This window comes from Stegodyphus dumicola, chromosome 5 (genome assembly GCF_044657685.1).
Source record: "Stegodyphus dumicola isolate Sdum_Otavi_A_Nest chromosome 5, ASM4465768v1".
Classification (NCBI taxonomy): Eukaryota; Metazoa; Arthropoda; class Arachnida; order Araneae; family Eresidae; genus Stegodyphus; species Stegodyphus dumicola.
The window spans coordinates 140,397,139-140,412,258 of record NC_140772.1 but is presented as its reverse complement, the minus strand read 5'-3'; the positions used below and the strand labels follow the sequence as shown (position 1 = coordinate 140,412,258).

At 32.2% G+C, this 15,120-nt stretch overlaps 1 protein-coding gene across 1 annotated transcript in view; it reads left to right on the top strand.

The window, feature by feature from the left end:
• Positions 1 to 5,338, top strand: part of LOC118204934 (uncharacterized) — a 98,156-nt gene extending 92,818 nt beyond the window's left edge. The window contains exon 4 of the mRNA XM_085817131.1: positions 1,159 to 5,338. Coding sequence (XP_085673257.1) covers positions 1,236 to 2,696 — 1,461 coding nt within the window. The 5' untranslated portion in view covers positions 1,159 to 1,235 and the 3' untranslated portion in view covers positions 2,697 to 5,338. The remainder of the gene's footprint in view (positions 1 to 1,158) is intronic.
• Positions 5,339 to 15,120: the final 9,782 nt, after the last annotated feature.

The following is a 15,120-nucleotide window of genomic DNA, read 5'->3' as shown; positions in this document are numbered from 1 at the left end:
ACGGAATTTCTACCTAGCATTCTGTGCCTCAAAATGCGCCTCGAGATACAATTTGTTTTCACTGACACGTCATTGTCAGCACCAACGTTCCTTTAAACTGTATTTATTTCAATCTTCTATTTTATGAGCACGTCTTTTGAGCATCGTACGATGATAATTTACAATAAATTATTTTATCTTCCTTGATTTTTAGCAAGCAATACACAGGCGACATTAAAAACTCTATAACTAACTAACAACGAAATTTCGTTAGTTACTTTGTGTGAAACATAAAAATACATTGGAGGAAAATGTAATGCATTCGAACGTTCTTGAAGGTAAAAAGATATGTTAGAGAGAATTTTACGGATGTTAATAAAATGTGCTTTCTCTTCAAATTAAAAAAAAATCAGAAAAAATTTGATTGCCTTTAAGCCGTCATTTTTTTTCAATGCGCCTGAAGCCTGTATTTTATAATTTGCAAGTTCTTGTAGCAAATATCAGTAGTCAATTTTAAATAAGATTTTGGAAAGAAAAGTGATGTGAACAAATTACCTTTCTTCCACAATTTTGGTATTACATAATCTTTTGAGATATTCTTTTAAAAATATGCACCATGAATAAATTTAATTCCAGATAACGTAACTTTACTAGAAGTAATAATCGCAATCAAATAAATAAAACAAAACGTAAAGGTAGTTTTATTTGGACTGATAATTTATCATATGCAGGAAGGCTACAAGGCTTACTCTTGTGGGACTCCTGGTTTCCTCAGATGCAACAACTTTCTTTGTGTCGTCGTTTCTCCCCCTTGTGTAAGTAAGTGACATCAGCATTCGGAAGAGTCTAACGTGTTTGTCTAGTGACTTTGGTCTGCAGCATCTTACATTATCACTCACAATATCTGCGATTACAGCAAATGGAAAAGCGCTTAAATGATGTGAATATTATTTAGAACTTTAGTCTTTATTTTTCTTGCTTACTTGAGAGGTGCTTGTTAAGGGTTTGTAAATGTGTTTATTTTATGGTCCTTTAAAATTATTTAGAATTTCGACGCAATCATTGAGTCCAAGGTATGATCCCGTTGTTAATACCATGTATTGAAATCTAATTATTATTCAATCAGATATTTTTTGAAGTTTGTTGATAATAATGAAACCATTATAATTATTCTTTCAGATCGTATGCAGATGTGCAAAGTACTCATGGAAATCCTGTGGAAGATGATTAGCTAGAGAAGACAATATTTAATAAATATGGCTGCGTCTCCTGCATCCTTGATGCTCTCTGCTTCTCCGACAAATGGGGACACCCATCCCCTCAAGAGTTCTCCTAGTCCTGGAGAAACCAGTCAGGTACCTTCAAAAGAAAAACAATCTTTGGCCTTTTCTATTGCAAAGATTATGGAACCGGGTCCAAAGAAACCGCCTAATGCATCGGACAAAGGAATTACACCATTGTTGAACGTAATGTTGGAGGACTTCAATAAGAGAATGTCCCTCATAAATCCTCTCATGGTAAATCCACTTCTTACGCTTCCGCCAGTGAGAGGAAGAGACGATATTGATCAAATAGGTATGGGCTTAACTCCAGGCCAGCAAAGGTATCCACCAGTTGATGGTGTTTATGAACTGGCTCTCAAGCGCCTTGTTGAAAACTCGGGAATGCAGGACCTTAGGTGTCACATTAACAACGGCTGTCCTTCTTCCCGTTTTTTACATCAAAGGTCACAAAACCTACTTCGACATTATGGTTTTATGTATGCTTCTTTGCCACCTCAACAGCTGATGCGAAATAATGGCGAATTACTCTGGGAAGATGCTTCTGCACCCGCTAATTTGCATCCTATGGATCCATCAGCCATTCATAAAATCATCCGACCACAACCAGTTTTCGCTACTACACCAGGACCAGGATCTAGGCAAGTTGATGATATTGCTGACACAGAAACTCTCGCTCCTTCACAGATTTTAAATTCCTCCAACACTAGGTTTGTTGGAGACACAAAAGTCGCTTCTGAATCTTCTGGAGACAGTACGAGTCCAGTCAGACAGAAGCGAAATCATAACAAGCAGAAAACATTCACGTGTCCCGAATGTGGGAAAGTTTTCAATGCTCATTACAATTTAACTAGACACATGCCTGTGCATACTGGAGCACGACCCTTTGTATGTAAAGTGTGCGGCAAAGGTTTTCGGCAAGCAAGTACATTATGCCGTCATAAAATTATTCATACCCAGGAGAAGCCTCATAAATGTCACACATGTGGTAAAGCTTTTAACAGAAGTTCTACACTTAACACTCACATACGCATTCATGCCGGTTATAAACCTTGGGTCTGTGAATATTGTGGCAAAGGTTTTCATCAAAAAGGCAACTACAAAAACCACAAGCTGACCCACAGCGGTGAAAAGGCTTATAAGTGTACCGTGTGTAACAAAGCATTTCATCAAGTGTATAATTTAACATTCCATATGCATACGCATAATGATAAAAAGCCTTACACATGCAAAGTGTGTGGCAAGGGGTTTTGTAGAAATTTTGATCTCAAGAAGCATATGAGAAAATTACATGACAATGCTCTTGCATCTTCTAGTGTAGCTCATTCTCACGAAAACAACGCAGGGGCTGCAGTTACAGTGAGTTTGATTAATCCATTTTTTGTATCCCCAAGTACGAGTGGATATATAGAACCTCCAGCTAGAATAATTTTATAATTGTTCATAGTATAATTAATATTATGTATATGCTTTATTTAAAATATTTTTCATTTTGTAATATAAATATATGTCTATCTGTGAAGAGATTTCAAACGACACAGTCATGCAGAAAATCCCTAACTTTAAGAAATTAGAATACTTTAGCAGGAAAAAAATCCAATATGAAATTACTTAAAAACTACTTAATTACTATTAAAAACTACGACATTAATTTTTGTTAAAATAAGATATTGAAATGAATTTTTGGACTATTTTTCATTTAATTTTCAATTCATGAAATAATATTTTCAGCTATCATTTAACATATAAAGCAACAAATACCCTTTAATTATAATATTTTTAATTTATTTTATTGCTTTAAAAATACTTAAAACCAATTCTTCTAGTAACTTACCTTTAAGAGTCTTTTTCTTTTAAATAAAAAAATTGATATGCAGCGCTAAAAATAATTTTAATATTTCTTGATTGATGTAGCACTTCATTTTCAAGCAATTTCCAAAACTGAGAAGTATTAGTATTTAACCATGTATTGTGTTCTTCCGTTCATCTCTCAAAAACTTATTACTTATCCATTTTGATATAATTCAAATAATAATTATAAGATGAGTAAAGAAGTGGTCTCAAACTCAAATTACATGCGGGCTGCAAGCAGCTGGCGGGCCAGATTGTTTTTTAATAAAATTTCAAACTAAATTTCTAATAACAAATTAAATTTTAATGTAATTTCAAATTTCGTTTACGAAATATTTATCAAAACATAATAATAATAACAGTAACACAAAGAGAAAATTCAAATTTATTGCGCTTATTTTCTTACTGTAACAAATTTCTGTTAGGGCCATTTCGTAATTCAAATGAAATAATAGCTAAATATTAAATTTTTGGATTAGCATTTATTTCATGTAGTTCTAATATGTTGCTTTAACCACTAAATAACTTACTGTTAACATAATCTTAAACTAAACAAATTAAAAACTTGGCCAAATTTTTTACAAAAAATTTTCCGAGAACAATAAAACCTGAGAATAAACACCTACCTCTTTCTTTTATGTATTACATTTTTTATCAACACACACAGAAAAAATACTTAATACTGTGTGTGAACAATTATACATTTGTCTATTTTTTACCACAGCTCGATACCTGATGGCGTTTCGACTTTAGTAACATTTGGATCCTTAAAGGAAAATTACAGGAAACTAACTACCTTCATGACAGCTTGTACTAGATGCTCTGGCAAGCGAGCCTTTTCGTTTCACTTGTTAATTTTCAACTACCTAATGACTAATTCATGGAAAGTAAAAGTACCAATACCTTAGGGACAAAGAAACGGACCCCCATAGTCACACGATTTGGCATTCAAGCAAACAAAGTCTGCAATTTTTTCAGTTAATTGGCATCGTAAATCTATCCATTCTATTTCCATTTCATTACTAACGATTGCGCATATAAACACAATCCATATGTTCCTAATGTTGTTTATATTTTAAATTTTCATTTCCTGAGATCAATGATTAATGTGATTTTTTTTTCCTTAGCTTTTTTTTGCAGGGCTGTTATATATGCGTTACATACGACCTTTCGGATGTGCGCCAGCGCTAGCTTCGAATTCAGTCGGAATGTCTGCTATCTTGCAGTTGGAGTGTTGCAACTGCTGAAATGTTTGCTAACTCTTTTTCATTTACTTAATAAAAACTGTATTTTAATTCACTACCTCATGAATTTATGCTTTATCGAAATCTATAAGCACTGTATTAAAACAAATAGATGACTGAAATGTATTGTGGGCCACATAAAATTGCTTCAGTGGCCGCTTATGGCTCGTAGGCCACTAGTTTGAGACCACTGGATTAAAGCATGCTATTTATTCAATATTAAATTAATATCAATTAAAATAGTGTATTTAAATTTAAAGTTCAAACTATTCATTCAAATGTAAGTAAAATATTCAGCGTTTTGTCTATTTATCATACCGAAGGAAATTAATCAGATTCCTTTTATTTAATGTTATGAATATTCTTATTAGGTAAATTAAGTTAAATTTGTAATATGCGGATAATTCAATTTTTCATAGAAGATCTAAAAATCAAATTCTCATATGCTTATTCTGCATGAGTTTCAGAATGCTGTAATTTTGAATATTTCCGAAACGATGTTGCTACTTTAGAAATGACAAGAATGGTTTAAATATGACAATTATTCTATTAAAGCTAAGATTTAATTTATATCTTTCACATAAAAATTAACTTTATTATCGCGACTTTGTAAAAGAAGAAGGGCAGTTAGATATCTGAAAAAATATAATCTAGAGGTAAGTATAAGTAAACTGAGTAAAAGATAGTACACTAAGAAAGAAAGAAAGGATTACTAGTTGAACTTTTCTGACAACTACTAAAAATATTAACTGACATATATGATTTGCACTATTTAAAAATCTCACAAAAACATCTCACCAGTAGTGCATATTTACTATTAATGTAATGACAAAATACGTGCTTCTTATGACGCAACACAATAAATAAGCAATAATGGACTGTCCTTTGAAGTGAAGCAAAGAGAGTCAGTTTGTAAATATTATATACCCAGTGAAGCCTATGTTATATGTAAAAATATATAAAGATTTCATTAAATGTATCTTATAAATTCTTTAGTGTGTCACACTTTTTTTCGCATACATGCACATTACTTTCACATATTCACATCTCATTTTCGCATATATTCTTATGTCGTAACATTTGTCATATATTCTTTTTTACTTCCTTGTACGAAGTAAAAAGGAAGTATTGTAATCGCGAAACATTTCAGGCAGCATATTTCAACAAAAATATCCATTTTGACCGCTTTCAAATGCAATTTAACGATATTTTTGTATGACATCTGTACGTAAGGGCAGAATAAAAGATTCTTTTCCTCCCCCCCCAAAAAAAAAATATAAAACTGATTTAAAATGAATTCTGAAGAGAATTTTTCGTGGCGTCTGTACGTATCCCGCATAACTCAAAAACGAGTAGTCTCAGAACGTTGAAATTTTGTATATAGGACTGCTATAACATGTAGATGTGCACCTCGTATTTTGGTTGCAATCGGCCGCACGAAACATATAAATATATATATATATTCCACTCTGTTACCCGGCTCGGCGATTTCAGTTTCTTAAACTCTTATATGTTTGTAAGTTGTGCATTTTTTGCTTTAAAAATGATTGAATTATGTTGTTCTTACCTTCCAGTCAAGGTTTTTATGCCTTTAGTAAATCTGCGTGCAATATTTGTGGAGTTATCAACAAGTTAAAAGTTGTTTAAGTGCGGCTAAACCTAATTATTTTTGCGATGGCGGCCATGTTTATTTACATTTGAAACTTGGCAGAATAACGGATTTGTTGCCAATATAGAGAAACTAAGCTTCGCAACAACAAAGATAACGCCGTCTTTTATTATTGCGAATTAAATTATGCTTAATCCATTCTGGAATTTATTCAAGGAAATAAGTGTTTATGATTTAAATCGTAATTTTCAATGTAGATATTAGGAGTTTTGCCTTGTCGGGAAGTGAGAACAGAATTATTATTGAATGAGAAATACTAAATCGTCTGTGAAAAACTGTTTCTTTTTTGTTTTGTTTGCTTAATTTCTTTTATACATCGTTCTAGATTTGTTGTAGTATTTGAATAGAACATGTGGCAGCGATCAGATAATTCTTCAAATGATATAAATTTATATGCATTCTGAGTTATATTCATTATATGAACGAAATGTAACGCTGTTAAGTGAATCTAGCGCCAAAGTGTCGCTATGATAAACAAATATAGTGAATTTTAGAGAGTGCATTTATTCTATTGTAGTTTATGCGCTATCAACGAAGTAGATTTAATTCAATTCAATAAAGTTTAAATGAAATGCAAGGAAAAATGCATATAATTTAATATTCTGTAGAAGGAAGCCATGTAGTGTACACATCAGATTTTTTGAAGTGCAGCCATACTAGTATTAAAAATGCTTAATATATAGCATTTTGCAGTGCCTTGCTTTGACAGGCAACATAGTAATCCAAAAACTTATACAAAAAAAAAAAAATATATATATATATATATATATATATATATATATATATATTACATTGTGCAGAGAAAGTTCCTAGCAAGCTTCTTTATGCCTAATGAAAGAAAATGCTTTTCTAAGCTATTTTTCCCCCCCCCTAACGACCTGAACTCAAAGGTTACATTCCCTGATTAAGGGAAAAAAGAAAAAAAGAACTGATATCTTATAAACATTTGTCAAAATATTTAATGAGCTATGTCAATAACTGTATTAAGCAGTAAAAAGAAACATTAACTTTATTAAAATACAAAGTTAAAAACTTTATTATAAAAGGGATGATATTACTGATATTATTTACATTAAAATCAGTTCAAGCTATTAAATGCACCACACTGATTTCTAATGAAAATAAAGAAATGTAAATAAATTAAAAGAAAGAAGTAATGGGAAAAGTAACTGAAGGAGAGAGCGAGAGAAAAAATATTCTAATAAAAATTTGTCTGATGAAGTCTAAGAGAAAAAAAGCAGAGAACTGTTAGCAAAAGAAAATGAATCTAAAACTAAAAGTCAATTCTAGAAAAGGTCACTATAACTTTTTTTTTTAATAATAATAATAATAAAAAAAAGTAAAAGGAGCCAAATAAAACAAGGCTTTTCAAAACGCCTTGTTTTATTTGTTTTTTTTTCTCTCTTTTTATTTAAATTATTGTTTTAAGTATTGAAATTTATTGGATATATTTTTGCACTTAATTTACACTTATTTTCGTAAACTTTTGCCAAAATTTTCAGTTACTTTTTTAATAAGCTGAAAAATCTTTTAGACATTTTTAAAATTTAAATTTAAGCATAATGTAACAGACAAATCTGTTTTTATAAATCATTATAATAATTTCTCCCTTTCCTAAAAATATTTTAATTCTGCATTCAGTCTTTGCACAGGAAATAAAATCAAACCTTTTGATTTAATTAAAATTTTAAATTCTTTGCAGGTCAAAAGTCTAGAAGTTTAAATTTTCAATATATGTTTATCATGTTACACGGTAAACTACAGAATATTTCAGGTAATATCTTCTAAAAACACGGGAATAAAAATTTTGTATTTAATGCAATTCGCGTATAGTCTGATTGCAAGACTACCAAATAAATAAATGAATAAATAAATCTGAAAAGTTTCAGATTTTAAATTACGTCCAAAGGGGCGTTTTTTTAAACATTTTGTCTGTTACCTTTATTTATTAAATATCACGTTCTTCGCACTTAAATCATAAAATTCAGTTCAAGAGCAATATCGCAAAATAATTTTAAATACAGCATATCTTTAGAATTTCCGATACGCAGTCTCACGCACTGGAGATATAATTTTTTCTTTTTTCTTTTTTTTTTTTTTTTTTTTTTTTTCTCTACAACGTTGCCATTACTCGCTTTTAAATCCTTGAGTTAATTAATAAAAAATTCTTTAAAGTTTTACAAAATATGAAATCGATAATAAGAAAATTTCAAAATTTCAAATTTGGGCTTCCAGATGCCCATATTCGCAGTAGGTTTACATCATTCAAAATTCGATGACTTTATGTACCGTTGTTTTATCACATTACGAGAAATATACATACATTTATGCAGATTTTTTATTATTTAATTTCTTCAAATATAATGCAGGACTAACATTTGGTGGCAACAGTTTCAAAAGTGAAACGGACGTTTATTGTGAACCAAAGCAAAATCGCAAAACGAAAACAATAGTTCTTCAGGGACAAAGCCCCTTTGGACTAATAACAAATCTAAAAGCCTTCAGATTTTACATTACGCCCAAAGGAGCTTTTTTTAGCGTTTTGTGCGCTATTTTTATTTATTAAATATCATGTTGTTTGCACTTAAACTGTAAAATTCAATTCATCAGCAATATCGCATGAGCATATCTTTAAAATTTCCGATACAGAGTCTCGCGCGCTGGAGATAATTGTTTTTTTTTTTCTCCTTCTTTCGTAGAGTACGCCATTGCTCGCTGTAAAACTGCTAATCAAAAATTCGTTAAAGTGTTACAAAATATGAAATCGATAATAAAACAAAGTTCAAATTCCAAATTCAAGCTTCCAGATGCCCATATTCAGTAGAAGATCACATTATTCAAAATTTGATGGGTCTGTGTACCGTTGTTTTATCACAATGCGAGAAACATACATACATTTATTCAGATTTTTCATTATTTAGTTTCTTTAAATATAATGCAGGATTCTAACATTTGGTGACAACAGTTTGAAACGTGAAACGGACATTTATAGTGAAGCAACGCAAAATGCCAAAAGGAAATTAATAGCCCTGCTGGATTAACGTCCTTTGGGCTAATAAAATAAAAATATTTCTTTAATATTAGTATGTTGGAAAAACACGTTAAATGAACTAAATTACTGTAACCTGCGCAACGAATTCACCGTTCTTTTCACTTAATTGAAACATAAACGTCGAGTTTTGTTTAGATATCCCTGTCTTTAGTAAAATATATTATTTCTGTACCTTATTAGAAACTGCCTTCCGAAGGGAAAGATCAGCGTATAATTTTGTATTTACAATAGCTGTTTTACAAAAAAACACTTTAAATAGAATTGGCACTGGGATTTCATACAACGTTGAAAATCCTAGTTGAATGGGTAAGTTAAAAGTAAAATTGTCAATTTAATCAAGATATCTAATGTTCTCTAACAGTCCATTTTAAAGCTATGAAAAAAAATGCATAATCATATTTTAAATCTGCAAAGTTAAAGAGTGTTAAAATCCCTGATTGAATTGACAGTTTTATTTCTGTTTGCCATTCTTCCTCTGTAATGACCGTTTGGAGCTAACAAAAGACTGGGAAACCGGTTCTCGTCAGAGTGGTTGTTTTCTCTGTGTCCACCATCTGTCCGAAAAAGCAAAGGAGCCAGCCAATAAGGGTGCATTATCGGATAACAAGGGAAGAGCCGCCTCTTTTGTTGCGGCCAATCTGAAGCAGGGGTGTTCCGGGGGGGGTTGAAGAGCCACTTAACATAAGTTACAAGAAGGCGGATGTCATCTGCTGCAGACTGCGCCTGAAGCAATAACATTTTCCCGGTGGGTGTCAGGAATTCTGCGGGAAAGAGGGCATTTCTAAGAGCACTTACAAGAGCATTTTTTTTACAGCCACAGCTGAGATCGTGATGTACTGAGAAGACGCAGTCTATCAAAAGAAGGGCAGTAGATTTACGAACATTATGTTATTTGGAATTTTTTGGATGGAAAATTGAGTTTTTAAACGGAAAAAATTATAACTTACTGTAGAGGAAATTTTGCTCTTTCCACCCCCTTACATTATTTTAAGCTTGAAAAAATAGTTTAAGCTTATGTCTTGAAAAATAGTTAAAATTAACACTTCGTTTATGTCTTTTACGTTCAAGAATTTTCGTTAAAAGATTGATTTCTGTTAAAAGATATAACGGATATAATTCCTCATAACTGTGCATTTCTATCTTAACCCTGGAGGACGCGCACTTATTTCTCGTACATGAGGATACGCGGGGGTATATCTTACTCCACCATTAATATAGCCTTTTCTCAAACTATTACTGCTTGAAATTTATTTTGTATAGCTACATAAAATCCATTTTCTTTTACATCCGTATGCTCACATAATTACTAACAAATATTAATACAAATATAAAATTGTTCATATTGTATTTACCATATTTAACGTAAATATACATATTATTATATTAAAACGTATAAAAAATAATTAAATAATAATTTTATTGTTAATCCGTATTAAAATATAATTACAGGATGTTTTAATAATTATTAGATATTTTATTTTTTCTACACATAAAATGCATCTTCTCTAAAATTTAATAACACGCAATTTATTGAAATTAACCTGAAAAGTTAAATTCTGTGAATATACAAATAAAAAAGTACAAAGTCCGAGATCCGAAATCGTAGGGACTTAAGCGATTCCCGATTTCGGAAATTTCAGAATAGTAAGACGACATGCAGACATGCCAACATCATCCCTTATTGCTTAGGTCAGATAAAAAAATACTAACCACCCAACCATCCACAAGAACGGCGGAAAAGCAGGTGTCATCTCTTAGGACATCAAGGAAAGGGGACACCATAAAAAGGTCATTATGAATTCAAGGAAAGGGGAAACCACAAAAAATTTCATTTACTTGTTTAACTGAGGAATGATGCACCTCAACGAAGACAGAAAAATTGATTAAAAGCAGTAATAAATGTACGTGAATGCAGTAGAATCTTTTAAGCGCTTAGGGCCCATAAAGTTTTAATCCGCTGTTGGCAGCAGCGAGCGTCAGAATTCAAGAGCGGAAAATATTTTAGAATTTAGAGGAACACTGAGTGGTAAAAGTTAGGGATGGCACAATTTTTAGTTTTAAGAGAATCACAAGGCATCAGCAGAATTTAAGGGCGCCAAATTTTTTAGAATTTAGGGAGGTACCTGGCAGCAGAATTTAGGACCCTCAGAGACTGCACCGATCGTCAAATTGCATATCGCTGGCCCTGCCTCACCCCCACCAACCAAAAGCGGGGGGGGGGGAGAAAAAAAACACTCAAGAGCCGAAGCTGTGATCCTCACCAGCATTAATGAAAATTTCGATGAATACATTGTTACCGTCATGGTGCGAATCTGTAGCCAACAAGTGTTTTAAAGTAACATGCAGGAATCTCAGTTAGTCAGGAAAAATTCGCATTTAAGGTACATACGTCTGCTTCCTTATTACATTTTCCATTCCTAGATCTGTAAAGGGAGAGGGGGTTATTACTTTGTTTTATTTTTATTTATTTATTTGTCTGGTTCTCCAAGAAAATTCAGTAAAAAATTCTGCATGCGAATTCAAGAAATTTGAACTTAACTCGCGTGAGTAAATACGACCCCAAAATAATACTTGTGGTAATTATTTAGCAAATTAAGTACCTAGAAATTTGAAATTTGATCTAAAATAAATGTAATAGTTTAAGAGGAGTATCCCATTTCATGGAGGTGAGGTCAAATAGACCTCAAGTGCGTGCTCGCGGGTTAAAAAACCAATGAATAAACAAAAAGTTGGTCAATGATGAGTGAATGACAAGAAAAGGGCATTCTATTACTAATAAGTGAAAGAACAAGGAGATGATAGGGGATCTGGGATTGGGCCTAAATCAAGGATTTTCTTCTTATGACAATTTAAGTATTCATCTGATATTTATTAAAACGGATTAAAAATCGTTCTTTTATATGTAATAATTGTGAAAAACCAAAAGTAGGAAGAATAAAACATATAGAAACTAAGTTACATAGACCGCACAATTTTCATCAAAATTTTAAGTGGATATTTCAGGAAAAGCCCCTCTTGACATTTTCCAGTTTTTGGCAGGTATACATTTTCCAGCAAACTGATAAACTGTCAAATGACTACAGTACAGAAATGGAGAAGCAGTTATGAAATAAGCTTTAACTTTTTTTTAATTTGATTTACAATAATTCATGTATGCATATAATATTGTGAAGTAATATTAATTCACGTAATATTATGAAGACGGTGTGATATTTTTAAACTAATTTCATATATTTTAAGAATATTACTACTGTAGGGGGGGAAAGAAAAGTTAGCTAATTAGAAATAAATAAATTTTATTGAGAAAGTGAGTAATGTATTTTAGTCAATATAATGACTCAAAGCAGGTATTCGTTATGATAATCAGAATAAAAAAGAATATTAAACGGAAAGTGATTATATTTTTCACGATAATTTTAATTATGGCCCAGACATAGAATTCCTAATCTTGGCAATAATTTATGATGAAAGCCAGAATTATAAAAGCTAAATTTGATTTTAGTTGTATCCTGTTAAATCATTCCCTGACAATATAAGGAAGAAGGTTTGGTTTATTAGATTACGGCAAAGCACTCGAGGGCTATCTGCCTTAAGGGAGGAATGCCTTCGTGGAGGACGTTTTAAGGGAAACTGATTCGTATACACGTTACACATGGGGAAAACCACGGAAACACCCATGCAGCCAGCCCGTTCGCGGGATTCGAACCTCGGACCGAACTACCAGTGTTCAGCGACGTCACCGCTCGGCCGCTGGTGGGCTATAAGGAAGAAGGAAAAACATACATAAGAATGGCTTCATTAGAAGGTTCTTCATTTTAACTACTTTGCAAATGTAAATTTTGATGGGAGTTACAAAATATTTATTCATATTCCTGAGACAAAGTATTATGCAAGTTGAACCTACAAGTTCTTAAACTGTTGGGCTATTCTTCAGTATAACTGAATCGCTTTAACACGAACGACAACTCATTGAATAATCAGATAATTCGGAAAAATGGAATGCCTTTCTTCTGTTAGCTTATGGGGGTTTTACTTGTTCTGAAAATGATAAGTCCAAAAATCATTAACAAGCGTGAATTATCGCTACGTCTGAAAGTATGTAAAAAGTTGTGGAAAGGTTTAAACGACTTTTTTATTTAAACAGAATTTAGAACATCTTGTGCTAACAATATCAGCCACAGCTCGTGATGACATAACTAAACAGAATAGTCAAATTTACTAGTAGCATTATATTTAATTACATTCGCAGAACTGCTGATCGCCTTGAAAGTAAGGTGAGGTATTCACGATTTAGAGGTTTTATTATTATACACCAATAATGCGGAGAAAATCTAATACTTGCCTTCGTTTAACCCATTTAAAGAAAATTTAGTTGTTATTTGAGTAATTCTTTTATAAAGTTCTTAATAAAAAGAAAAATAAAGTTTCCTTTGTGAAGGGATTATTCTTATCGGGAACGCATAAAGAAACAAAATATTTTTATTCGTATGATTTCTAAACTATGCAATGCTTGCAGTAATGGATATTAATTAGCTTTGTGTAGAGCTTTACGTAGTGTTACGCTTTACATTACTATTAAAATTGTATAATTGATGATGAAAATTCAACAGTTAAAATTTTTGTGCTTTTGATTCTTTTATTAAAATCTCATTTTAATAAAAAAGTCTAAGGCATAAAAATTTATTTTCATTTTTTTTAAATTTATGTTAATTTTTTAAAAATCTTATTAAGGATGATTCATAATCATTGATTTTCGCCTTTGTCTTTTCCTGCATTTTTATTCATTAGTCATGTTTTCTCAAATTACCATGTTACCTACCAACTGCATTGAAATTTCTCATGGCGACCCTATCCTTAAAGTAACTACGTTCAAAAGTGGCTAGCACTTTCAAGGAAGTAAAACATGGTGGTGAATATTATTAATAATCATGTTCTCTAAGACAGCCACATGCACAGGTACAGGTAAAAGTGTGGGGGGCATTAGTGATGTACCATGGATCAACTGGTAATGCTTTCCCATACTAAACCCAGGGGCGTAGCTAGAGGGGGGCATCTGTCCCCGAGCGCAGAATCCAAGGGGCGCCAAACTGATGTTACGACATTTTATAATTAAATGTTTTCCATCCTTGGCAAGCAGTAGGGGGCGCGAAATCTTCAGTTGTCCCTGGGCGCTGAAAACCCTAGCTACGACTCTGACTAAACCTTAAAAAATTACAAGCTTCATAAAAGTTTACAGACAAAGGATGTAGAGTCGTTAGGTCTTTTTGAAGCAGGAGACGTGAAAAAGGTGCAGTGCCCTGGCCGGGATTCGGACCCTGGATCTCTTGAACATGAGTACGCTTCCAATTTCACCACGAAGGCATGCGGAAAGGAGGGGGCAGATATATACTAATAAGGAATGATTAATATTAATAATTAATGATTTAGAGCATAAAAATATTGCAGTCTAGCTCCAATACGATTTGAAATTCACAAATTATTTTGAGAACACCCGTTGCGATGTAACAAAAATACCAGATAAACATAATAAGTAAAAGATCAACACAATGAGATAAATATAATAAGTACTAGAAGCAGAATGTTATAATACTTAAACATGTGTCCACGGAGTCAAATCGTTTGAGAATAGCATTAAGAAACACTGAGTGAGAATCTGAGAGTCCAGGAATTTGAGAATGCAAAAATTGGCAAAACAAAAAACAATTTTGACAAAAAACCAACACAGTTTTATTAAAAAAGAGACACTTAAAATGGTATATGCTGAAGCAAATTATTACAGTTTATAAAGTTTACCAGTGGAATCCTTTTGAACACATTCACAGAATGTAAAGTTTATTGAATTAAGGCAGCATGAAGAACTTATACTTGATAAAAGATCCAGGTTGTAGGAACATAGTCGTTGCATATTTTTTGAAACTTCAGACACTGATATTTATCATTAATTAGCAACCTTTGGAATGCTACGAGATGAGTTTGTGGGGACTTTGTGGGATTTTCCTCAGTTAAAGGGCATGAGAAAGCGTAATGATACGTAGTTATCTGTTT